We start from the raw sequence: 27,066 nt of genomic DNA on the forward strand, positions 1-27,066 counted from the left end.
AATAAATAATAAATTCAATACCTTTTTCTTAGGCACAGTGGGATGGCAAATAAACAATAGAGGCCACAATTATTAATTTACTGATATTTGTGTCACATGTGTGTGTAAATGATAATAATTATATAATACAATGAATAAATAATCAAAGGTGACGTATACAGACTGTCTTGAACAGGGCCTCCTGATGGACGGGGTCATACCGGGGTCAAAGCCTACATTAAAAAAAAAAAAAAAAAAAAAAAAATCGATTTAAAACGTCGGCTATCACACCTTCTGGTAAATGTCACAACCTCCAAAAGCCAATGAAAGTTTTGTTTTTGTCCATAAAAACAACAACAACAACAACAACAACAACAGGATCTGTTTGTGTAAACAAGCCTAAAGTCAAATAACAAACTCATGAATATTAATGAGGCCCTGCGGAGTCTCGCGGCGGCCCGGCGCGGATTCGGTTTCCATGGTTGCTTCCCTGCAGTGTCCCGGATGTACTATTGCTCTCTCTCTCTCTCTCTCTCTCTCTCTCCACCCCCCCTCCCCCACGCGTTTCAACATGGCGTCGGGAAAGTGAGACTTCGGCTAGATGTATCACAGTTTGCCCAAAAGTTAGCCCCGCTCCTGCTCTTCTGATCTCTGGAAAGCCCGTCACCAAAACGTTTTCCTCGGACTTCCTCCCGGTGAGTAAAAAGTAACGTCTGGTTTTAAGAACTCAAGTTATGAGCGCGCTTAGCTTGTTGGCGCGTCCGGCGGCTAACGTTAGCCACCGCGGGAAGGAGACCACAACAAACAACAACCTGTGTGTGTGTGTGTGTCCGTGCGTGTGCGTGTGTGTGTGCGTGCGTGTGATGACGACATTATCCTGGAGCCTTGCAGCCTGAGACTCTCGTGTGTTTGCAGTGAAGTGGGACATTTAGTCGGTGTCAGCAGGGACTAAGAGATCATGCCCGGCAAGGCCTCACATTCCCGGGATGCCACAGCTGGACCAGGAGGGGGTCAGCTCCCCCCCCCTCCAGCCTGCACACCCTCCATCCAAACACCTCCATTCAGAGTGGGGTGGGGGGTGGGGGGTCAGGTTAAGTAACCTCCCGGAGGTGTCGGTAGATTTCACCGGTGACAAAGTCCTCCTGCTGACAATGAGCTGGTTGCCCTTGGATACCGTCCTATTGAAATATCAGCAGAGTGAGTGATTGAACTACTAAACTGTGTAAATGATCATCTCTAAATCCTGGTGTCCCACCGCAGTCGTACGAAGCATCCTCTGTTGCTCGGTGGTAGTCATGGAAACCGCTTGTCTCCCGTGTAAAAGCGAGCTGCCAAACAAACAAGGCTGGCAGCTTCAACACTATATTCAGACCAGATGTTTGATTAAACAAGTGATGGTCACGTGTACAGCATTGTTAATAATATACGTTATAATATGTAAATGATGGGGGGGGGGGGGTTTGTTTGTTCACACATCACAGTGTACCCGAGGACATCATAGCAACGAGGACATCATAGCAACGAGGACATCATAGCAACGTGTTCTTAGGAGGCCTCAGTCTGCTCAGAGGCTGCAGAACAAACCTAAAAAAAAAAAAAAAAAGGCTTTTTCAATTTTTCAGCAATAAAGCATGTCCTTAAGAAATTAATTTCAGCTCAGAAGAGACTGTGGTTCAGGTCCTAAAAGTTTAGCTGACACTGAACTTTTGATCTGATTTGTATTCACTCGGTAAGCTTGTCGGCCTACCTGCCGGATAAGAGATGTATAGACTTTCAACCGCGCTCGGTTTTACGATTTCAAAATCATTTCCCCTGGATTATGTGCCAAAGCTCAGACAACAACCAAAACTCTGGGTAGAGTCCAGTTGGTGAACTTTGCTGCATCGTTCTCTTCTTAATTTCCTGTCATTTTTTTTTTGCAAAAAAAAAATATACAAAAAACAACAGTCATTACGCAAGAGTTGCATTTGTTTTGTTTCTTCAGTGTAGAAACGTTAAGAGACAATTTTAGACAACCATCCACTTCAGTGGTTGAAATGACACCTGTTGCTGGCAGGTTTTTTATTAGATGCAGCTCCTGTAAATAATACAATTTATGCTATTTATAAAATTAAAATCTTGGCTGATGTCCACTCAATTCAGGTTTGTGTAACATGTGTGAACGACCAAAGTACAAAAACGCTGACGATGAACTGAATGAGGAATTGGAGTTTTGTTAAGACCTTATCTTTATGAGCTATGTAGGAGGAAATACGAGTTATTTATGTGTTCAACCATTCACTACATGCCACCGTATTTGTTTTCTGTTTTACATTTGCGGTGTTCAAATTCAGAAAAAAGGAGAACAGCAGCACTTTTGAGTCGATTCAGTTTGAAGGTAGCCTGCGTCGTAGATGTGGGTGGGGGGGTGGGGGGGGTTTGTTCTGGATTATCAGCTCATTTCGGGAAACCCGGGTTGGGAGGAGGAGGGGTGTTGTTCGTGGCGGATCACCAGCCTTAAAGGTGGAGACAGCAGGAACTGTAGATGACTGTTGACGGACGCGTCCAGCAGGGGGCGGAGCTGAGGGCAGCAGAGATGTTGTGGTTTCTTTGATGGGAGATGACCTGGGGGTCCCTCAGGGAGAGAAAGAGACAAACACAGCTGCTGTTCAGGCATCTTCTGTGAACTCGAAACGGCTTTCACATAGACCTACAAGGTGACAGCTAGAAGCAAAAAAAAGAGGCCGGGAGTCGTGTGTGGTAATTTATTATCAAGCGTGAAACCGATGATGTTGGAAAATAATGCAATTTTCTGGTTTATTCCCAAAACAAAAACTCAAAGAGCCGAAAGATGCAGCTGAAGGTTTGTAAAATTACATTTGACTTCGGGCTGGAGACACTTACAAATAAGAGTTGGTTGTAGACACCTCAGAGATCCAGTTTTTCAGTATTTCATTTGTTTTAAAAAGTTAATAGCTGCCAAGTACAGCTTCAGAAAGCCTAGTACTGCTGGGCTGCTGTACAGATGAGCTGTACATTTAATTTCTGAGTTTTTATCAAGTGAAGGATTTATTTTGGACCTGACTCGCAGTAGTAATTACCTTCTCCCACCGTTTTCATCTGTCTGTCGTGTGTCCTTACATTTATGCTGTTGTGGATGAGCAAGTTGGAAACATGAACATATATTTCCTGGTATCAGGTTTCACAGAAAAACATGGCATTGGCTTGAAAAACAAAGGGGTGTTGGACATGTGAGAGGGAAATGAGAGAGAAAGCCGAGAGGAAAGTGTGTGTGCAGGTAGGTGTGAGTGTTTCTGGGGAGTACAGAGAGTGAAGGGGGGAGGTTAGACACCGGGAGACACATTCAGCTTAAGCCTGAAGAGCCAAACAACCAGATCTGTAGAGGAAACTCAGCAGTGGAGCACTGCAAGGGGAAAAAAAGCCCCGACTTCACCATATATCAACTGAAAAATGAGATTTATAGCCAAGTAAGTTTTTACATAGAAGGAATCTGTGAGTAAGAAAAATACAAGTAACACAAAAGACAAGATGGTCAAATTTAAACAATATTACCATAAAGAAGTCCCAAAAATGTGTACTAATGCAAATGTGCATAGTATAAACAAATGTGTTCTGTGCAACTATAATAGTTGTAATAATTGTAAGACTTTTTGAGAAGAGAGCAAGAAGAACTTTGTGTGAATGGACTTTTCACAGTTGTGTTGTTGTTGTTGTTTTATTCATTTCTGGTGTATTCCTTGATTATTTTTTTTTTCCCTTTTCATTGTTCATCTTTTGTCAAAATGGTTAATTAAATATATATTTATTGAGATATCATCTATCTGCAGAAACAAGATATATTAATGAAAAACAGCTACACTTACACATAATTAAAATGATCCTGTGGCATCCAAGTGTAAGGAGGATCAAACTGAACTGGAAGCCGTGGGTGGGGAAGAGAAAGCATACGGGGGAAAAGAAATAACACGCTGAGGGTCTTGTCAGATCCCGATGTTATGATTCCCTCTGTAACAGGGAGAAAACGCCGGCTTATTGCCTGAGAGAGGAAAAAAAAAAAAATCCTCTCTGGAATGAGTGCAGCCGCCAACATCAACACAGCCCTCTGGGTGCTCAGGAACAGAGGCAAGAAAAAAAATCTGTTTCATAACAATAACAGGCTTATTTATGACACTTACTTTCAACCATCAAGTTCGGGCATTAGACCAACATTTTATACGATTAAAAAAAACAAAAAAACTACTGCAAAAGAATCATAAGAGTTTGATATGTAGTTCTTGCTCAAACATTTTATTTAAACAAACGGAAAGGTGAAATATGTTTATCTTTTTGTATTTTTGTTTGTGAAATCTCATGAGTCTGTTGATATTCAGCCATTTACAGTCCAGTTTATCCATTAATTTTAAACAGGTTAATCAACATGCTTAAACCCCACAACACCAAGTCCATCATACTTCCCTCCTGCTTTTATTCTGGAGTCATGTAAATAATTTGTTGGTTATTTTAGGTAACTGGGTCGTATGTATGTAAAGGAGAGGCTTAACGGGTATTTTTAACTTGCAGGTAGACGTTCCCTTAAACAGAAAAATGTCAATGCTAAGATTCCTGTACTTTTCATGAAGGTGTTAAATTATTAGTATTTACACGAGGTTATACTTACCTCTTGTTTTGCTTGTGTCCTGAACTGCATTCTCAGCCGCAGTTTGCAAGGCTGAAGACAAAACATGAAAGTTGCTTTAGAGATTCTTATATTTTATTCACATTACTGTAAATTAAGAGTATTGACTGTTAGTTGGACAAAACTATAGAGACGTCGCTTTGGTCTGTGTAAAATTGACATTTTATAGATAAAAATATTCAACATAAAATATCCCAGTGTGAGGAACAGAGGGGAATTTTGTTCTGTGTTTGCTCATGTAGTTGTTTTCATTTTCAGACTGAAAAATCAAGCATGAGCCTGCAGGTTCCAGCCTATATGGAGGTTTCACAATCACAAACACAATGCAGAGAGACTTCTGGATGGGAGCTGCACTTCACCTCGGTAGTACTGGTGTTGCAGTAGTGAATGGCGGTATGTTATAGTGGCAGCGGAAACAAGAGGGCAAAACCTGCTTTTGTGTTTACCTTTTTTTTTTTTTTCCATCCCCATATTGCTGGAATAATCTAGATGACATAGGCAGTCTGTAGATTCTTTCTCAGGATCCTGAATTGGATCCAGTATCATTAAGCGTTTCACTGTTGTTAGCCAATTTTTTAAGATGAATAACATGAAATAAATTAGGAAGGAAAGGGATTTCTGAGGTGTTGTCAATGCAAATTTAACCAATCCTGGGCCTGCAGTATTGTGACCTTAAAGGCACATTATGGCACAAATTAAAAATTACTCCACATTTACTCCAAAGCTCCTCCACCTCTCGTCTCATCTGCAAAACAGAAAGCAGAAAGTGACGGGTTTTGTGGGATTTGTGGTCTTATCATGAGACTATAAGGCTACCAAATTTACATGAGTTTTATATACACTTAGAGTTGTACCAGATTGCACTTCATTTTTGTGCATCTAATATATTGAGTGGATATTGTTTAAATACTATTTGAATTACTTATTTTTATGACTTTTATGAATCAGGTATTTTTTTTGCCACTTTAAATTCATGGTTCTTTAAGTTCAGAAAATAAAAAAAGACATGCACTTACTATATTTACAGCTATTTTGTAAGGAAGTGATTGCATATCACTATATCACCTATCATATAGGTGTAGTTTAAATACACTCTACTGCAAAAGAAAATCAAACAAATTTAAAAACAACAATTAAGATTCCCAGAGGAACTGGATAACGTTATAGAGATATTTAACAGCATCTTATTCTGATCGCAGTTTCTAACCGTTCCTGGATTTTGAGTCGAAACAACAAACACTAAACTGGTATTTGGCAGAACCGTTATCGACCATAATTGTCAGATGGGATGACCTCGCTGATGAGAGGGGAGATTCAGATGGTGACCGGACTCACGACGGAGACGGCAGATGGATGCGATCACCACAGCAGCATTACCTCACTGTCTGTTTTTGACAGCACGCCCTCATTATGTAATGACGGTGCTGCTGTGAATCACATGTTTCACAGCATGTTTTGATGTTTGACATTAAGCGTCTTATCGGTAGCAGGTTATGATGAGGATAGCTTGGTCACAATTAATGGAGTTAAACACAAGTCAATGTACTGTTCAGCTCACATCATTTTTTTTTTTTTTATATATATATATATCTGCTGATCTTAATTTAATATTTCAGAATCAACCTAAAAGACTGTGAGCACATTCAAAAGCAACATGATTTTACCACAACGTTCCCGAGGCAGCGCGTCATGTAACGAGTGGGCAGCAGACCAGGAAATATCGTTGCTTCATTTGATTATTTGTGTTTGAAGCTGGAGCTGCGCTTAAAATCCTGCAGCTCTCAACTGCCCAACTGCTTTACATGTTAAACATCGGCGGTTCACAATTAATGCAGGGATTAACCACTCGTGTATATATACACTACTCGAACTTCTTTTCTAGCGGATAATGTTGAATTTACATCACCGCCTCGGAGTTATGGGCTGTCGTCTGCACACACACTGTAACAGCTGCAGGAAACGCGGCCCTGAATTTCTATGCACACTTTTTCCCATGATGCCTTCAAATCATGCGCGTTGCAGTGATCCTTGACCCTGTAGGAAGCTCGTGAACTCCACCCAGTAAACTAGACACAAATATTTCTGTAGGTGCAAAAGCCAGAAAAACGATCCCGGCGGTTGTGTTCACGGTCAAAGTAGCTCACGTGTATGCCCTGAGATATGCGTGAGCTGACCGACGGGGTCTCTGCTCTCTCTGCCATCTTTATCTTTGACCTTTCCACATTCCACAACCTGCGTCTGGAAGTCGGCCCTGATTGGCCGCAACACTGCGTGCTTTGTTTGAACTCGGGTCTCGGGATTGGCAGGTTTGTGTGTTTCTGGCTCTGATCTTGAGTGGACCAGTTCCTGCTGTATTTTTACCCTCAAAGGAATGTCAACAGGCCTTTTCCTGATCGAGGTGGACATTGTCTTTCGGGTAAGAAGCTCTCACGCCGGCTTTGATAGGAAACTCCTGCTGGTGATCGCACGTCTTCTAATGTGTGATTAGATGCTGAATTTGCCGGACGTGGGGACGAAAGTGTCGTCAAAAGATGTTGAAGCAGCAGGTTCATTCATTCAGTAAGTTCCTCACATGAGACTCCAGTAACCTCTGCGGTGTTTGTAATGTTAGTTTTGTATACGACTACAAGACATCCATAAATACCACTCACAATATAATATGTTGAAGAAAAAGTCATGTAATCATTCTCAGTTGGTCAACTTAGAGTATTTTAGGTATTCCTCTATTGAATTAGATTGACGGCACTCATGGCACCAAAGTCAAAGTGGGACACGGTCCAAAATATTTCTATTACATTAAATATTTCATTAAAACAAGTGCTCACTTCATTCTTTGGCAGGTGTTGCCTACAGTTTTGTTACATGTATGATAATGTGTTTTGTCATTCAGCCTCAGTTTGGTTGATGGATCTGTTTGGCAGGCAGACATGATATTTCACAGCAGCCTGTCTTGATCAGACCACTCTGAATAGCTCTAATTTGAGCCATACTGTCAGCGGCTGTTCTGCCAAAGTGAGTCATGTTGTCGAGTGAAAAATACATTAATTTAAAAGATAAAACAACAGGCTCTTCATTAATCTAAATCGCGAATCAAAAGATTAGAATAAATGTCTTATCATTCCTACCATTTAATTGCTAATCTGCATTTGGACCTTTTTGTGTGCTATTCATTACTGAAGCAGTAAGGTTTGTTAGGAGGGTGCCAGATCTTATTGTTTGCGATAATATGATGTTTAATATGATAAAAAATAAATCACTATGACGGCAGACTCGAAGTCGTCACTGCTGCACAGTTGCATTTTTTTTTTTCAGTTGCTAAATATCTTGGGGCTGTGATCACTTTCATTTGGTAGCGTTGAGGGCGTTTCTAATAATATTGATTACAAACGCCGTTCCTCCATGACCTAATCTGTAGCAGGTCAGGGTTTGGTGAATATTTCTCCAACCTCTTGGTCTTTCTGCCATTTTCTGCTCTGCTTAAGAGATTCTTACGCTTCTCAAAATCCTTCTTTAAGGGATAAGATGCTTTGTGAATATCTCTTATCTTGACAGGGTCTATATTTAACTTCAAGGGGAAATTCTTAAAAAACTTCAAGGAAGAATTTTCTTAGATTTGAGTCACTAGGAGCGACTCTTTTGTCCATAAGTGTTAGTTTTTTTTTGCTGACATATATAGCTCTTATTTTAATGTAATTGTATGCTCTTGAAATTATTCATGAATATATTTTTAAGTGTTGTGTCATTTTGTCAAGAGTAATTGTTGCAGGAATTCCCTGAAATATATATATATCTTTTTGCTATATCAGCCAACACCTAAGTAAGGGTTGGTCTGTTTAGTTTTTTATTTATCTGCAGATCAACTTCAACCAAATCTAAAAGCTAAAAACAAATCAGCAGTTGGTCAAACTATTTAAACATTTTTTTTTTTTTTTTTTTTTTACTTTTATATCAAAAATGCCCAAAGTTTGTTTTCTACTTTTCTATGCCGTTAACTAAACACCTCTAGGTTTTTGATTTTCATTTCACACGCTGGTTCATTTTATTCACGAAGAGTAATTGGGAGTGAAAATAGTCGCGGACGGGTCACGTGACAGCGCAGGTACCTCAACACCTGTGAAAACACGGTCTGCGTGACGAGAAGGGAGCGTGGAGGAGAGGAAAGCCTTTTATTTATGACCTCTATGTGACTGGACATAGCGTTGTTCATAGACCCGTGCTAACTCGTGCTAATCTCCCTCTTACTCCCTCCCTCTCTCTCTCTCTCTCTCTCTTCCTCTTTCTCTCTCTCTCTCTCTCTCTCTCTGTGACGTCATGATACTGGGCCGCGTTTTGCTGAAACCATAGGAATGCGACACACTTTGTGTTCACAGCCCAAAGCTACACCACTTTTTCCTGTCTCATCTCCGGGGCTGTTGTTGTTGGTTGTTGTTGTTGTTTTGTGTGTGTGTGTGTGTGTGTGTGTGTGTGTGTCGGTTACGGTTTGCCGGATGTTTATTTTTCTCCCGGAGACGTACCGACGGTGGAGCCGAGTTTGATTTCTCCGCGGAAACAACTTTTGTTGCTGCAGGGAGCCTGCGTTTCACCCCTCTTCCTCCTCCTCCTCCTCCTCATCCTCCTCAGCTGCGTTTCCGACATGAGATCAGGTGGATAGTGTGCGTCGCTGCTGGCTAAAGGAGTATTTCTGGTTACAAAAAAAAAAACAACACAAAAAAGTGAGTATTTCCCGAACAATAACTTTCGTACACGAGTGCATCGCTGTTGGTGGGTTTTTTTTTAACTCCCGAGTTTCATCGTGTGTTTAAAGAGTTTGGACGGTTTTGTTTTATTTAGTTTTTGTTTTTTTTTACATCCCAACTTCTCCGGTTCGTGCTGCGTCGCTGTGACCGAGAGGAAAGTTAATCGGGGCCACAACGAGAAGTCTGTTGTTTAAAATAATCTCGTTGCATGAGATTAACTGTGAGTCAGAAAAAAAGAAAAAAAAAAAAAAACCCAGCATAATAACTTTATTGTTTGCATAGTGTGAGAGGAGGGGGGAGGGAGGGGGGAGGGAGGGGAGGTAGTGAGAAACCAAGCAGCGAGGGAGAGAGATGATTTCTGTTGGAGCTGCTGGGGACCGAGGCTGTCTCCTTTAACCATCCTCCCTCCCTCCTCTTCCTCCCCTCCCTCCCTCCCTCTTACTGAGTATCGCCATTCAAACCTGTTCCTGACTGCTCATATGTGTGACTGTCCAGACAGCTGCTGGACCCCCCCCACCCCCCCCCTCCCGGAGCATCTGTCTTCGCTTGCACAAGTGTCGGTGACACACGGAGATGAGGTCGAGAACAAGTCGTTGTTTCCTTCTGTCCTTGTGTTAAAACTTATTCGGGAGCTGGATTGTCGGCCTCGTTATGTTTCAGAGGTTTGTTGAGTTGGTTTCATGGTATTTGATCAAAGGAAGTAGTTTGGTGTTTCTTGTTTGAGGTACGCACAGACATCGTTTTCTGATGGATTATTTTTATAATGCCAACTGAGCAAAACACACTGAAGTCTGATCCTGTTTGTCCTTGATTAACCGTCTAGGTTTTATTCTTGTATATATTAATCTTATTGGGTAACTTTAAGCTACTTAGAGTTTTTTTAAATTCTAAATCAATCTGATTAGCGATTGATGGAATTCGATATAATTTTGTTATTAAAGTTGTCATTATGAATATCACAGGAGAGGAGCAGTCATCAGTGTTGTGATTCAACACCAGACTTCAGGGAGAACTATCCGACTGTATTATACTATATGCAGACATTTAATCGTAGCCACTGTAAATGAGAGTATAATACTCGTATATATTATTACTGTGTAATATTTCAACTCAGACTGTCGTCACACAGCGTTGTGAACAGGCTGATGGTGGTTCGAGCAGTCAGTAGCTCCAAGGTCACAGTTAGTGATCTGGGAAAACGCTGGGAGAGAAGCGCTGTCCTGTGTATGTTTGCAAAAGTGAGAGAACAGGCTATTAATTATCAACCCTGATTCAGCACCAGCAAGAAGCCCCGCAGCGAGAATACTATGGTCTGTTTTATGGCATATCGCTTTTTAGATTAGTGTCTCTGTTCTACCTTTTGGTCAACAATAGCGTGAGAAATTGCCGGCTGGTATTTTTTGTTCTTGGCTGGTGACTTTGCGTCGTCGAACTAGTTTCTTTGGCCGACATTTAGAAACTATTCAATACCTCAATTCTGGACATGTGGACGGCTGCAAAATTTCACAGTTTCTCTGTTATTGCGTCCTATATGTAAATAAATAAATGTATTTCCAAGGTCCAAAAAGGTCGTTGTTTTGCATTAGATAAGTAACCTGGTGAGCAAAACTTAAAACCGCCTTCAAAGTTGTGGTAACTGAATGAAAATATTCAGAATACTTCAGTTCAGCATTAATATTCAGCTCATGTTACGCTTTCAAACATCAGTACTTGTAATAAAGGCATTTCTAAATATTAGTTTTTATATGTGCTCAACAAAGCCCTAAATGGTCTCATTTAGTTTTCCTCTGCATATTTTGTAATCAATCAACTACATACTAACAAGCTGTTACAGGAGTTTATTGACCTCAAAATTAAGCTAATAAAATTCTCCAGGCCATTTCTGAATTTATTTTGGCTTTTTGAAGTTGGTTTACTTTGACCTTCTTAACCCCTGAGTGTTGTTAGTGTCTTCTTAGGAAGGCAGTTATGTGAAGTATGCCGCAATAGAGCCACAGACACGAGCCATTAGAGAATAAAATCGGAAATTATTCAGTTGAGTGTTTTGGCTCAAACCGAATTTTCAAAGATGACATTCATCTTATGTACTTAAAAAAAAACTTCAATCCCAGTTTTATTTGAAGCATCTTTAATGTTAAAACAGATGATATCAAACCGTGTTTTGAAGAGAACAAACATTTTGCTCATTTTGAATAAGCACTTAAAAACTCTCATTTCGTGTTAATGGATTAAAGTAAGTCAGATCATTTTTTTGGGGTTTATATTCGTTAGTGTGTTTTTACAAGCTGCACTATGATGAATGGAAATAAGTAAGTTCTTTAATAGGCTTCTTATAATCTTCTTCGGTGCATACTGTGACGCCATCTGTTTTGCTGCAACTGCAGAACACAAAGCACTGATTCCCATCAGTGATGCCAACAAATAAACCTCATTTACCCGACCGGCCTGAACAAAGTGAGCGAGAGAGGAAGTGATAGAGAGAAGGACACGGATACGATGCACACCTGGACACGACAGGGAGGCGGGCATACGAAACGTTAACTCATCCGGTCGTTATTCAATGTAATTTACAGCTTTATCAGTAACACACCAAAAAACTAAAATAAAAAATGCACCAAATAGTAAAAGTGTTTCCGAAACAAATCCCTGTTGTGCTGTGTATATTTGGATCCAGCTCCAATCCTCCATAGTGCAGCGCCTATCATTAACACTGAGTGACAGTGTCCTTCAGAGTGCAAGACCACCCATGTACAATACTTGAATGAGGCCAAAGGACAGCAGCTTCATCTAGAGCTCATCAGGCTGGCTCGGGCCCACTGACCAGACAGGCTTTCTCACTGTTCAGCCAGGCATACATGAGAGAGAGCGAGGTTGGATTCAGAAGGAAGAAGGGGAAATGTGGGAGGAGGGTGGGAAACTATTAAAAGGGGGGGAAAGGGGGAGCAGAGAGACCGACTGAGGGGAGTAGAGGGAGAAAGAGAGATTCAGGGTGGGAGATGATGATGATGAGAGGTGGATTATGTTTGGGAGGGAGGAAGGAAAAAAACACAGGGACGCTATAACTACAGTGATTGTTGTGCTAGGGAAGGGTGTGCTTGTGTTGCTCTGAGGTCCTTTTATAGCATCTGGTTTACTGTGTGTGTGAGACAATTACCAGTGTTTGAGTGTGTGTGTGTGTGTGGGGGGGGGGGGGGATGGGGGGGGTGCAGCAGTGGAGCCTCAGTTAGTGTAAGAAGCCATATTCCTTTTGCAAAACATAATTTGTACCTTTGATCAGTGAGCACACTTATATTTTTGAGTGGTTTGTTTTTTTGTGGGCTTATATTATCACAGATATGTTCAGTAATGACTTACAAGATCCACGGCTTTTTTTTTTTGTTGGTAATATTGCTGTGAAATTTTAATGAAGGACACGGTGATGTCAGAAATTTGGTAGCTGGTACCAAAAAAAAACCCCCACATAAATCAATCACAAAGTTTTTCAAAATAAAACTATTTTTATCTGAATAAGCTGCGTTATATTTGGACAGATTGAATACTAGTAGATACTAACGGTGTGAGCAGCACCCAGCTCAGCTATCCATACACTAGCTGTTACCCGTCGTCGGTGTCACTCAGAGATCCAGTTTCATGGGGTGGGGGGTGGGGGGGGGGGGGGTGGAGAGTGATGCGGTCAGCTGAGCCCCACCGGGGCTGTCTGGGTTGGTTGGACACCTGCTACAGCGATCACTCTCCCTGTCTGTAACGCCTGGAGCTCACCTGTTCCTTCAACACCTGTCTGCCAGTACAAAACTCTTTTGATACTAGAGCAGTATTTTTTTTGGTATTTACATGATTTTGAAAGGGGTGGGGTGTGTAGTCGAGGTTTTGAAATCTCATTCAAGCACAACATAGTAAATGAAAACTCGACTTCAACTCCTGCGTGTTAACTTTGTCATATTTAAACGAGTTGAATCACCGACTCCACTTTCTTATTATTTCCTGACACTTCCTGCCCATTGAGTGACTGATTGCACGAACATAACATGTCGTGACACGTAAACCCGTCGGTGTTCGTTCATGCGACAGTCAAGTCACCCGGTGAATCGAGTTCTCTCTCAAATCAAACAACATCATCGAGCTCACAGCTCCGTCATTTTGGTTTTTTTTTGCCGTTCAGGCCTTCGTTACACGCAAATCTTATCACTTCTTGGCTCCTCGCAGCGGCAGTAAAATCTTGTTTTTCACCCTCCGTCTTTTGGCTCCGAGTTTGAGATATTTCCAAACGCAGGAAAAAGCCAGACCGCTGTCTGTGAACAGCAACGCTGCACGCTCCTCGTGCTTTCAGATCCGTCGGTTCCCATCTGATGACGGGATAGGTTTATGTTATTATCCTCCGAAGGTGTTTTCAGAAGTCATCCAGCCGCCTCCTTCGACTCTCATCATTAACTTCCTCCTTCCTGAAGGCTCTCGTTTCTCTCTCGTGTCCTCCACTTCAGACGTACTGATCGACTGCATCGGTGTCTCGGCCTAACACTAATGATAAGCCTCTGCAGTGATTTATACCCCTCTTTTCTGTTGTCACCAGTTTAAAAGAGGCATTCATCACCAAGTGTTGTAACCGTGCTGTTCCCAGATAGTTTTGTTAATGAAACAAAAGGAGTTTCTAAGAGAAAATAACCGAACATGTATGTTATTGTTGAACTAGCTTCGCTTAGATAACTGACAATTTGCGGATGCTGGCGCTATTATCACCAGATCAACATCAGATTTGAAAAAACAAAACAAAAATAGCTCTGAGGATAACAGGAATTGCAACATCTGGAGCTTAAAACTTTACTGGAACACACTGGTGATTTATATCCTCATTTTGTGGTGTCATTAAAAGACTATGACAGTTGGGAGTATTTTATAAGTAAATAATACTACAGTAAATCTATTCCTGTGCATGTTAGTTGTGTTTTCTTTCTTCCTAACCAGCTTGATTTGTGTTTTTGGGCATTTGTCAGCTATTGCATTTCTAAGCGTAGCAGCATCTAAGACACCGTTTACCATTTTATGTCTTGTACTGCAATTTTCCCCATTTTTTTTTCCCCCCTCTGGTTTTTTGCAGAAGGGTTTTGTGCTGAAGCTCCGTGTCAGCGTTGCGTTTCTTGGCCGTGAAGCTCCCTTCTTCTCTGTGTGTTCCTGGGCGGGTCTTGCATGACTTCAAACACTCCTGCTGTGAAAGACTTTATTAACACTGCAGTCTGTAAGCTCAGCAGCATGACTCATGCCCTCTAACTTTCAACCCGCCCAGATCGCCCTCACAGTCAGCTCGCCCTCCCTCCATCCCGTCTGCCCCCACATCGCTGCCGCATCGCCTTGTTTTTAAACTCCCCTCGGTGTTTGTTCTTTTCTTTTCCAGAGTGAATGGAAAAAAAAGTTGGGAACACCGTTTGGTAGAAAACACAAAGAGACGGCAGGGGCTGAATTTAACAGGCCGAACTGCCCCCTCAGTTCCTCGGGTCAGCTTCTTAGCCTGGATCTGCATCTAACACACTGATCGCTTGCAGACCTCTGTTTGACTACTGGGAGTGCCTCTTTTGATACGCACCAACAAAGCAGAGCGGTTCAGCGAGACCATTCTCTCCACCATCTGCAGCTTTTTTATTTTTATTTCAGCCAACCACAGCAGTAGAGGATTTGAATGATTCCACTGATTAAGAGGGGACATCTGTGATGTTGCACGTGTTCCTGTGATTATTGCACCGTCATCACTAGCTGTTATTTGGAGCATCGAGTTGCAGAATTATTATTAATGCTGTTCCTGCGGTTGGGACCCACAGCACCACACCCTGAATCCTAATCCTGTCGCAACCATCAAATGAAAATGTCACCCAGCAGTATGTGTTGGTATTAGGCCTGGGAACAACTCTTGAACTGTCACTCGCTGCTTCATTAGATTTAATAATTGATTGCATCCTCTAGGAAACCAATTTACCTTCATACGTCCATGAAAAGTTTCTTCCAAAGAATTTAAAAAAGTGAAGACGGTCATTGAGTGTTTTCTGATGTTGCTGCCTTTGTTTATCTACAGGCCCGTGTGTGTGTGTGTGTGTGTGTGTGTGTGTGTGTGTGTGTCTTACTTTACATACATGCCCCTTGGAAGTTTCCCATTTGCATGTTTTCTTGCGTTTTTCCTGCTAACGTTCATCTCTCTCCTCCTTCCTCCCTGCAGGTCTGATGCGAGGCTGCAGCTGCCTCAGCCGCCATCATGTTCACCAAAAAGAAGAAGTCTCGTATCCAGATCTCGGCTCCCTCTAATTTTGAGCATCGTGTACACACAGACTTTGATGAACAAGAGCAGAAGTTTGTTGGGCTGCCACGACAATGGCAGTCACTCATCGAAGACACAGCCAAAAGGCCCAAACCCTTCATCGATGCAACCGTCATCACCACCGTTGAACCACGAAAGGTGAGATGAGCAAAAATCAAAACAAACCACCAAGTAGTCAGCTGGGGAAAATACATTGTGAATTCATAGAAAATCCCAAAATAGAGTTTGTTCTCACCATTTTTTGCATTTCTAGATGATGAGTTTCACTGTGGAGGCAGATTAGGACCTCTTATCTTGTCACCAAAAAATATTTTTTTGTCCAAAATCTTCAGCCCATCGTACGTGGCAGCAAGCTGGGAGTGGACGGCTCTCTAACATGGCTGCTGGATGAGTTTGACACCATGTCTGTGACTCGCTCTAACTCCCTGCGACGAGGCAGCCCTCCCATCCAGCCTCGCAGGGACTCTAGCTCTTCAGGAGGAGGAGGAGGAGGAGGAGGGCAGGAGAACGGAGATCCTCACCACCGACACCACTCATACCCAGACAGACAAGACAGGTGAAGTGATAAAGTCCTGGTGGTGTGTACATTTACAATTGTGTATTGGCTCTGTACTTGTTTCTGAAGCAGCAGCTTGTTGCTCAGATAATGTAACATTACAATTATTTGATGGACACAGAAACAGAGATTTTATTCATAGCAGACAAAGAGCTCAATTATCCTCATTAATCTTTGAAGCCATCTGATTCTCAGAGAACGGCACAGACACGAGCACCAGGGCGGAGGAGACCCCCGCCAGGGTCAGCGTGCGGTTCGTCCTTCCCAGAGAGATGAGGGACTTCAGGGTCGGCCCCAGCAGCAGCCCCGAGGACAGGAGCCCAGCAGGGCCCACCGGGACAGACCCGACTCCGGCCCGCCTCCCCCCCCCCACAGAGACAGGGAGCCTCGTGATCGGGACCAGGTAAAGACCAAAGCTGTACCCAGAACCACAACTTTATATTTGTTGATAATAAGCTCCTTTATATTCACGTGGCTCTCTCTCGTAATTGTATATTTACTACTGAAACCTGTGGATTGCTTTTCCCACAATGATGATATATCTTTACTGTAAAAAATACAATAATAATAAAAAAAAAAAAGGCAGCTAAGGTTTTGAAGTCTGAAAATACAGAGTGTATGTGGGCTGGCATGTTTGCTTTATCTAATTTTCTCTCACTTGAACCCTGCCTCTCTCTCTCCAGGAGCAGGTTTTGCGCAGGGATCAGCCCAGTGACCCGAGGCCAAAGTCCAGCTACGTGGCGAGGGACGGCAGTCCTCAGTCTCCCCGAGACAAGAGGCCCCTCTCGGGGCCCAACATCCGCACTCCAAACCTGCCAATAACAGAGGGCGTGAAGAAGACTGCCCAACAGACCACACGGCCGTTCAACACCTACCCAAGGACAGACAGCGAGGGGGGACGCAGCCCAACAGGACAGGTAAAAAAAAAAAAAAGACCGCAGCCCCGAGGGAAAACTATTGGCTTTGAGAAAAATGCAGACGGGTGCAAACTGAACCCACCGGCTGATGAATGATACCTCCTATCACCTTGCTCTTTGTTCTCAAGATCAGATTTAGTCCCGATTCTCTTCAGCTGTTAATGATGCATTCGAGGTAATGTTGACACTTATGCAGTTCAAGTTCAAGAAGGGAACAATGTTGTGCTTCACAGAAATATACACTCATAAAATTTAAACTATTCATGCTGTTTGAGGCACTTTCAGGTCCACGCATGACTTTCTGTTTTTGATATACAGTCAATCAAAAATGTTCCCAAACCATTTATACTTGGTTAACTGTTCCTTTAATATCTCTACGTTTAATTCAATCGCCACTAGTTCTGCAAATCATCATTGGGGTTTTATATGATTTTAACATCAATGTGATGAAGCACCTTGATCTGCCAGGTATTTGATTTTATAATTTAGGCAAATAAAAAAAAAGGTATTCATGAACAGTTTTCTAATTGATTACAATATACATTTACGCTGTGAGGGAGGATTGAAGTCATCTAATCCTACAGTATAAATGTGGTATTAATATTCAGCGGCATACGATGTGTTTGTGAGGACATTTCCTGTCTCTTTCTTCCAGCCGGTTCGACCAAATGAATCGTCCCCTCAGAACGGCCCCTCCAGCAGCTCCACACGAGGTTCCTCCGGCTCCAAGCCTCCTGCTAACCACCAGCAGTCTCATCACACCTCCCACCCGAGCCTGACCCCCGAGGCCTCCCAGCACCCTCACACCCCTCACCCCAGTGTTCCAGCCCCGCGGGCCCCCGTGCCCTCCGGGCCCCCGGCGTCAGCTGCTCCGACCCAGGGCCGCTCACCGCAGAGAGAGCCTCAGAGGGTTTCCCACGAGCAGTTCAGAGCGGCTCTCCAGATGGTCGTCGATCCCGGCGATCCGCGGACCTACCTGGACCACTACATCAAGATAGGCGAGGGATCCACGGGGATCGTGTGCATCGCTACAGTGAAGACCACAGGAAAACTGGTGGCCGTGAAGAAGATGGACCTGAGGAAACAGCAGCGCAGAGAGCTCCTCTTCAACGAGGTAAGAGATCGTGATCCAGTGAGTGGATCTCACGAGTCAGAGCTGCAATCAGACGAAATGAAAGGTTCAACTTTTATGTAGGTGGTCAACAACACGGCTCCGTTTTCACTGATTTGCTGATTGTCTTGGTAGAATTTAAACTTTGGGGAATCACCAGATGAGTAATCAGGCAGAGCGGAGCGGCAGCGTAAAAATAATAACACAACTGTACTCAATGTCGGGTTTTTTTTTCCTTTTTTTTTTTTTTTTTTTTTTTCTTTTCTCTCTCTCGCTATTTGTTTCCATGGCAACCACAGGTGGTGATCATGCGGGACTATCACCACGAAAACGTCGTGGAGATGTACAACAGCTACCTGGTGGGAGACGAGCTGTGGGTCGTCATGGAGTTTCTGGAGGGAGGAGCTCTCACGGACATCGTGACACACACCAGGTGGGAGAGAGAAACCGCATCAATCGTATTTATGTAGCACCTCACAACTAAGTCCATTATGTGTGGACATGTGAGTTTTTATTCCCCTTGAAATCGATGTATAATGTGGTTTAAGCCGTTTTTATATTCCTCCATCATTAAATCCGTCACTCACATTATTTATTTTCGTCCATAAGGGGGCAGTGTTACCTAATGTGTTTGGCACAGAGAGCTGTGCTGCTCTGGCGGGTGTCATTTTACTTCTTTTTTTTTTTCACCAAGGCAACATTTTCGATTGCGTTATATAATTGTTTTCGATGCATGCGGCTTTTTTTTTTTTTTTTTTTTTTTTTGGCTGACCATATCTCTGCGAACCGCACAGACACAAGGTTCAAATGGTTTTGTTTTTATTGCGTTTTCTTGGTCTGTGTTTGAGTGTGATAAACATCAGAACTAATACAACCACAAAAAGCAGAGGAGGTGAAGAAAGTCTGAATTGCTGTGTGTGCCGTGTCCTTCTCCTTCCAGGATGAACGAGGAGCAGATCGCCACCGTGTGCCTGTCTGTCCTGAAGGCGCTGTCTGTCCTCCACACTCAGGGTGTGATCCACAGAGATATAAAGAGTGACTCCATCCTCCTCACTCATGATGGCCGGGTATGTACCACACTCAAGCAACATAACTAAATACAACTGCTGCATCTTACTTCTTTTAGGTGGGAAAAAGCAGTTTATAAAAGGCATTAAAATGTCATTAAAGCTAATTGTTGTTGTTTTTTGTCAGTGTGTGTTTTTACAGAAACAAGGTGAATATGGTAGTTCACTTTTGATGTGATATGTATGTGTGTGTATATATATATATATATATATATATATATATATATATATATATATATTATAGAAACAAGCAGACAAGCCCAGGTGTCACCTAATAACATTTATCAAGCCTAATTTGAATGTTTTTTTTCTTGACCTAATTGCAGGTCTCAGTACTAGCACACTATTATACTGTGACTACTCATGTTTTTAAGCTCCACCTGAACTTTTACTGCTGCGATGTGTCAAAATGTGAGTCATGAGAAAGACTCACGGTGGACATGGAGCTGCTGTCTCGCAGGATGGACAAACTCCACACATGACTGCAGCTGCAGATCATTTCAATCCACTTTTACAAAATTAAAAAGAGAATAGTGGCTGGAAGTAAAAGGAACTGAATATCTCTACTGTGGCGTGAGGCAGATGCCACATCACTTCCTGCCTGTTAACAAGCAAGTTTCTGCTTTCTACAGAATATGAAACCAACGTGGTTCCACGGGGGGGGGAAAGCCACATACATGGTCATATATACATGGCCTATATCTCCCAACACAAGTTTGGACTGTAGTGTTTCAGTCTCGGCCCATTTATTAATTAATGATGATAATAATTAATGACACAGTACTGCAACTATCTGTGTCAGATGTTGTTTACTTTTTGACGAAAGCGAGAAGTTGAAACGAGCCTCCTGCTGAATGTCGTCACGGCTTTCATTAAGCACATCGATTACATCACATATAATCAAAGATTTGCTGAACGATAAGCAACTTTCACTGCAGTGTGCTGCATCCTGCCGCCGGTTCACAGTCAACCAGAGAAATGCGGCTTGAGATTGCAGATGTGATGATAATCTTAGCCTGGCTTTAACATGTTGGAGATCCGTGGTAGCAACTGTTGTCATTTCATTTCAGGGAGATCGGAGTTTGTCCACCGCTTCTTCAATCACACTTTGAATATTGGAAAATGACTTTATGATGACATTAAGTTGATTAACTTGCACGTAGATTCGCAAGCCTGCTGTAGTTTTACATGACTCTCTCACACCTACAGCATGTATGATGTGCAAGTCACATATTTGATGCCGAGATGAGCGTGTAAACCGCGGTGTCCTTGATGACAGCTGATGAGTGTTGTTTGGGGTTTGATGTCTTCATAGGCTGTGGTTTCACAGTTCGCCTCCAGCTGCATACACGGCCCGGCAGTCCTCCGCAGCGACACTCTCGAGCGCTTCGTCTGCGCTGCTGTTCTCCGTGAGGCAGATGAAGCACCTGCAGCCACTGTTTGGTGTTGCTCGTGCCGCTGCTAATGATTGTCTCAGAAGACGACCGGTAACTGCATGAAAAATGGAATAAAGCATCATCTGTGTGCAGTAATTCAACGTTTGGTAAAATTACATACAATTAGGAGCTTGTATGTGCATGTAGATATAAATCTGAAAATAGACATTCAATTTGAAGTGAAATTGTACTTGGTGCGCCTTAAAAGTTGGTAGTTTGATGTCACGAGGACCTCTGAGTGGTCTCGCGTTCACAGGAGTGTGTCGTGTTTTGATGTTTTGATGCTTTGATGCTGAGTTTGAGTTGCTGCCTGCGGTTTGGTCGAGGAGGGGAAGCAGACTCAACCGAGCCTGGAGGGTTTCTCATCAGAAGGGTGGCTGTGTATTTATCTGAATGCACTTGTGTGCTCTGTGGTGTGTTTGGGGGAGATTTTATCTGAACATTAGGTCAGATGTTGTATTTCTTCAGGTTAGTGTTAACATCAGGGTTATATTTATGAGAAGCTGTAAGCGAATGTTGATGTCTCGACGCATGTTGCGATGTTAGTGTTCATTCAATTCACCGCTTCTCACAGCAGGTTTGTTTCATTTCTCTCTCTTGAGTTATCAGCGATCAGCCTTGTGGCCAACATTACATGTAGGTCCTCTTTCTACATACTCAGTAATACACAAGCTTTTCTCAGAAGGAGGTGTGGCTGGCAGCAAGGCTTGACTCATGCTGCCTGGTTGGCAGATTTGAATGAACTGAACTACTCCACTATTGAAGTAGAAGAAGGGAGTTGTGTCTCAAGATACCCAAATCTGATATTTATCTTTACACAGCTGAAACTGAAAAAGTCCCCCGAGGGGTTTTGTACTTCTAACCTCTCATTTGCAGATGTGATGTTAAAACTGTTCTCTGTCGTCTACCGTCCATGAAAAGTAATCTGAACATCTCGGTGCCTGTGTTTCTTCCTGCCCCTCCCCCCACTTCCCAAATCTGTCCTCAGGTGAAGCTGTCGGACTTTGGTTTCTGTGCTCAGGTGTCAAAGGAAGTGCAGAGGAGGAAGTCTCTGGTGGGGACGCCGTACTGGATGGCACCAGAGCTCATATCCAGACTGCCTTACGGGCCGGAGGTAAACGCTCGCTCACGGTTTCTTTCTCACCGTTATTTGTCTCCTTCGCTCGTTGACCGTCTTCGTCCCTCGCTGTCTCCAGGTGGACATCTGGTCTCTGGGGATCATGGTCATAGAAATGGTGGACGGGGAGCCGCCGTACTTCAACGAGCCGCCGCTCAAAGCCATGAAAATGATTCGAGACAACCTGCCTCCCAAACTGAAGAACCTGCACAAGGTGACACATCAGAAATTCTCGTTGACGACGGCTAAAACGACACAAACAAATGCTCTGAAAATCAGGAATAGTTCGATGTGATAAAAACCTGCAGTTGGTCTAGTTTGTGAGGGTGCGGTTAGTATATATTGTGGTCATTATTTTATTTCAGCACCTTGAGGTCGAGAAGTGACACAAGCTGACAGGAATGTTGCGTAATCTGTGACCTTTGATTGACTTTTCTTTGGGTGCATTGAATAACAATTAGAGAGGCGTCATCGACCCGTTACTACTGCCACCACGCTACCTCGGTGTTATGTAATCCAAAAAGACAACGCACTCTTACACAAGAGCAAAATAACAAAATAAAGCAGTTTTTGACAGAATAATGTGGCAACGGAGGAATAATAACGCCGTTGAAGTTTGTCCTCCAACTAATTAGAAACTGACAGTGAAGGTTGTTTGGGTGAATTTTGTGGGTTCGTGTTCACGTGGACTGCAGATATTGGATTTTTTTTTCGAGGTCAGGGGTCATGGGTCAGGGGTCATGGGTCCACAGCTAGAAAACACAAACACTCGTACTTAAATTGCGGGAATTTTTCAGTCTGCACCGTCATACGTGATGAAACAGATCTGAACTACAAGTCAGGTTTCCCAGTATATCTCGACAGTAAACGAGAACTGATGAAACACTTTTGCGTTTGTGTAAAATTGTTCTACGGTTTCACAATCTATGAGTCTGCAGTCCGGTCGATTTAACCGAAGCCGGCCGGTTGGTGTGTTCAACACCAGGATTTCCTCATTTGGTGCTTTTGAGCAGTAACTTCAGTAACACCTGACTGCTGGATCTGCCCTCCCTCCCTCTCGCCTCCTCCTCCCAGGTCTCCCCTCTGCTCAAAGGCTTCCTGGACAGGATGTTGGTGCGAGACCCGGCTCAGAGAGCCTCGGCCAGCGAGCTGCTCAAACACCCGTTCCTGACCAAGGCCGGTCCGCCGTCCTGCATCGTCCCTCTGATGCGTCAGAACAGGATGAGATGAGACGACGAGCGCCGCGAAGCCCTCCGCACTCTGGAAGGGGAAAAAAAGAAAAAAAAAGACGCGCAGGTTCGGGTGGAACAGAATACTCCTGCACACGGAGGAAGGGGCCCGCAGAGGTCAAAGGTCGCGGACCTCAGGCCTGCGCTTCCAGCAAAACACTTGGAAAAAGTGTTGTGAGCTGCAAAGTGTGAACGCGGTGTGCAGGAGTATTCTCTTTTTATACTGTGGGGAGTGAGCTCCCTAAATACAGAGGCAATAAGGTGGTGTGTGTGTGTGTGTGTGTGTGTGTGTGTGTGTGTGTGTGTGTGTGTGTGTGTGTGTGTGTGTGTGTGTGTGTGTGTGTTAACACTGATTAACGACAGTGTTTTAGGGCTCATGCGTGTATGTGCTCTCACTCGAAGGTGGAGGAAACACAGCTGAACAGCCACAACTTGCCGGTGGGGTGATTTATTTTAGATTTTTTTTTTTTAGCTGATTTCACGTCAACATTTAGTTTCAACGAAGAGCCTGACCTGGACAGATGTGTAACGACTGTGGATTCCCCCCCCACATTTGGCCCATTTGGACCTTACTTGGATTTCTAGCGTGAAGGTGGGGTTTTTGCACACCAGTCGAATGCTTTGAAGGAGCCGAGAGCCCATTGGCTGATTTTGGAGAGCGACGTTTTGATCTCATTGGACAATCTGGAAAGCCGATATTTTTTCACTACAAAGACTACTCTCAACAACAGATCCCGAAGTCGGACACTAATCCTCATCACACCCAGAACTTACTACTGACAGAGGAAATCTTTTGACTCAGACCTGAGTCGGACGGACTTTATTTTGTTGCCATAAAAATCCCTGGATCCTGTTGTAAACAAACAAACACACTAAGTGAAAAGGTAAACACTGGAGTCGCGGTAACAGATGAATTTTTCTCTTTATTTCCTATTTCCTGTGTAAGTACAATGAACATAGAGAGATATATCAGTTTTTGATGTTGTACTATCTCTATTTTGTGATTGTTTTATTATTATTATTATTATTATTATTATAATGTGTTTCCTGCTTTATTTTAGAGTGAGATGTGATGATTTTTTTAAGCACTGTTCACGAGAGATAGAAGCTGCATTCCCAGGTGATTTCAGCAGATGACATACACTAGAAAATAGTTTGATCATTTATTGTTCTTAGATCAGATCACGAGACCTTTTTTGACCAATAACCACGGTGGTCTGGTTGTGGCTCTCACAGCACACACGGCTCCTTTAAACTAAACGGATCCAAATGAGTCGGCTCCGTTTTAGTTCCTTTTTTTTTTTTAAAACAGCTGGATTTTGGTACAGTGTTTCAGACGCAATTCATGATTTCAGCCGATGGAAGAATCCCACTGGATGAAGGAAATCTGCTTGTTGGGTTGGAGACGAGCGAGCAGCAGGAACTTCATCATCCTGCGATTCCTTTATCGACCATTAAGGAGAAACACTTCAAACTCCTGACATCAGGAATCAGTTAATTTCATGACGTTACAGCAAATACCACCACTAAAGAGCAGCAAGCCCTTCCTGTACTCCACGTCCTCCGAAGACGAGTTTTTGTGGATTCTTCATGTGCTAATGGAGAAAACAACATTTTAGAGGCCTTGTACAAAAGAGTAGCAGCACAGCGTACGACTGACTTCTAAGCAGGAAGTCATATTTCAAGCTCGAAGTACGTTCTCTATCGTTGTGGATGATTTCTGCATAATTACTGCCTGGAAGATCTCGAACTGAAAGCAGCGTTACTTAGATTGGTCGCTGATAATGCTTCAATAGGCTGCACTTTAACCTCAGTGAGAATACTTCCTTCCCAGCTTTGCTTCCTGTATCTTCCAGCTCTTCGTCGTGTTGTCACACAGTTTAAATCTGTCGTCTGTAGCCGGTGGAGTTTAAAGATGAAGTTAATTATCCCTCTCAAAGCACATTTTATTTCCACTTCCTAAAAACAGGCATGAGGGTTTTCTGTGGCCGGGCTTCAGGGTTTGAACATAAGTCAATCATTCCTCTTCCCTCTTTCTGCTTTCTCTGTGTAGAAATGTCTGGTGGGCGTTCTGTATTTTGTCTCTTTGGCAGCTTTCCAGACCGTCAATTTTCATCTGTCAGTTTTCTGGATCTGTTTTCTGGTCAGAAGTGGAGCGAGCCAATAATGACTCACGGAGTACGAAATGTCTTGTGAAATGTTTCATGTTCATATTTTATTTCGCTCATTATGAGACACGACGGCGGATCGACTGAATGACAATCAGCTGTAGCGAGATCACTCTGTTCGGGTGGTGACATTTTACTTGAGAGTTACTGAACCTTCCTGTTTTCTGATTTGATTCCCAAATCCACATCTCCGTTTTGAATTTTGATCTTCTAAATTTCAGTTTCACGACTGCACAAATGGATTCATCGCACTAAGATGAAGACAGGAACTCGCCTCCTGCTAAATGCTGTAGTTCATGAGAGGTTATGAGTTGCTGGTGGAAAATAACTGGATCGTATTGAGTTTCATATCGGCCACTGGAAAAACCCTGCAGTTTTAATACAAGTATCATTGTTATTAGGTTAATGTGATGACATGTAATGCATAGCATTTATGCAGAGTTTCTATTTTTAGCCATCAAAACAAGTCTATTTGTAGACTCGTACATCACGTCCCGGCATCACGATAGGAGGAACATTATTTATTAAAATTAAAAAAAAAAAAAAAAAATTCTCACAATTTTGAACTTTTATCTCCGGACATTATAATTTTGTTTCTTCAAATTAAATCCTTGATTACTGATTTTCCTAACGGTGGCCCTAAAACTGCATCGAAGTCCCTGTAGTCTGTTTACAAGAGTTTCTTTTTTTGTGTGTGTGTGTGCGTCTCTTTTCCAGGTGTGAACGAAGGCAACTCTCCGAGGTTGTTAGAGATTTTGTCGTCGGTCCCCACGTCTGATCAACTTTTCATTTACCAATGTGAAAATCACAAATCTGTTCACTCCACTGGTGTGACAGATGTTAAGGAGACTTCAACTACAGATCCCACTGCTGTGTACTGATGTGTGTGTGTGCGTGTGTGTGTGTGCGTGTGCGTGCGTGTGTGTGTGTGCGTGCAGGCGTGTCGTGATTTCATGCCTTAACATTTACAATCACTACTTTGACGGATTGGAAGTCTTGACTCGGCGCTGCGACTGTCAGCTGACCGTGAGAGGACGATGCTTTAACTCTTCTCACGCCTGAAAAGCCTTCGAGTGATTCAGAAGTGACATTCCTCAGTTTTCACATTGCTGAGATCGCTTCAGGTTTGAGGGAGCTTCTTTTTTTGTGTGTGTTAAATGTGTCATCTCAGTTGTATTTTTGCCAGACGAGGTCGAGTCTGAGGGGTTTTTGTTTCAGGAAGCAGGGCCGCTGGGATTCATGTTCTTTTCCAAGCAACTCTTTGTTTCCCACCGCTGAGCTTCTCGTCTGTTCATTTCTTTACTAGCAGCCAGGCAGCAGCTTCAGCGCTGCTGTTCAGGGTTTAGTGCCTTGCTTAGCGGCATCTCGACAGACATGTTTGGGTTTTTTTTTTTGGGGGGGGAGGGGGAGATCCTTCTGCTGTGTCTTGCTTCTTTTGAAAAGCCCCCTGCAGGGTCTCTTGTCTGGTTTCCACAGCGAACACAGTCATTTGAACCGCCACTGACCAACCAGCACACTAAAACGTGAGAAGAAGGAGGAAAAAAAAACAAAAAAGCAAAATGAATTCTTCCTCTGATGAACTGTTATGATTCACATTGACTCGCCTCGTGTTTAAAAGCTGATTTTGTTGATCTGTTGCAGTATTGACATGTTTTGTCAGACACGCAAGCAACTCTACCTGCACCATCGTGTTTTTGTAAATTTCACTGGTATTGTAAAAACATAGACTTCACTTTGCAAATTTTACTTTTTTTGCAAATACAATTTTTGTAAAAGA

At 42.9% G+C, this 27,066-nt stretch overlaps 1 protein-coding gene across 2 annotated transcripts; it reads left to right on the forward strand.

Annotated features, from left to right (window-relative positions):
- The first annotated feature begins 545 nt into the window (after nucleotides 1–545).
- Nucleotides 546–27,066, forward strand: pak4 (p21 protein (Cdc42/Rac)-activated kinase 4). 2 transcript variants are annotated; one of them, XM_069161306.1, is made up of 11 exons: nucleotides 546–674; nucleotides 15,590–15,826; nucleotides 16,021–16,244; nucleotides 16,440–16,647; nucleotides 16,928–17,161; nucleotides 17,817–18,275; nucleotides 18,572–18,705; nucleotides 19,213–19,339; nucleotides 21,764–21,889; nucleotides 21,972–22,106; nucleotides 22,967–27,066. In XM_069161306.1, the coding sequence occupies exons 2-11, from the start codon at nucleotides 15,626–15,628 to the stop codon at nucleotides 23,120–23,122; spliced, it is 2,004 nt and encodes a 667-aa protein (XP_069017407.1). In that variant the 5' UTR covers nucleotides 546–674; nucleotides 15,590–15,625; the 3' UTR covers nucleotides 23,123–27,066. The 2 variants fall into 2 exon arrangements, with proteins under 2 accessions (XP_069017407.1, XP_069017408.1); XM_069161307.1 differs by lacking the exon at nucleotides 546–674 and adding an exon at nucleotides 9,018–9,366.

This window comes from Embiotoca jacksoni, unplaced genomic scaffold (genome assembly GCF_022577435.1).
Source record: "Embiotoca jacksoni isolate LCO1_2020_lvr unplaced genomic scaffold, fEmbJac1.0.p SCAF_28, whole genome shotgun sequence".
NCBI lineage: Eukaryota > Metazoa > Chordata > Actinopteri > Embiotocidae > Embiotoca > Embiotoca jacksoni.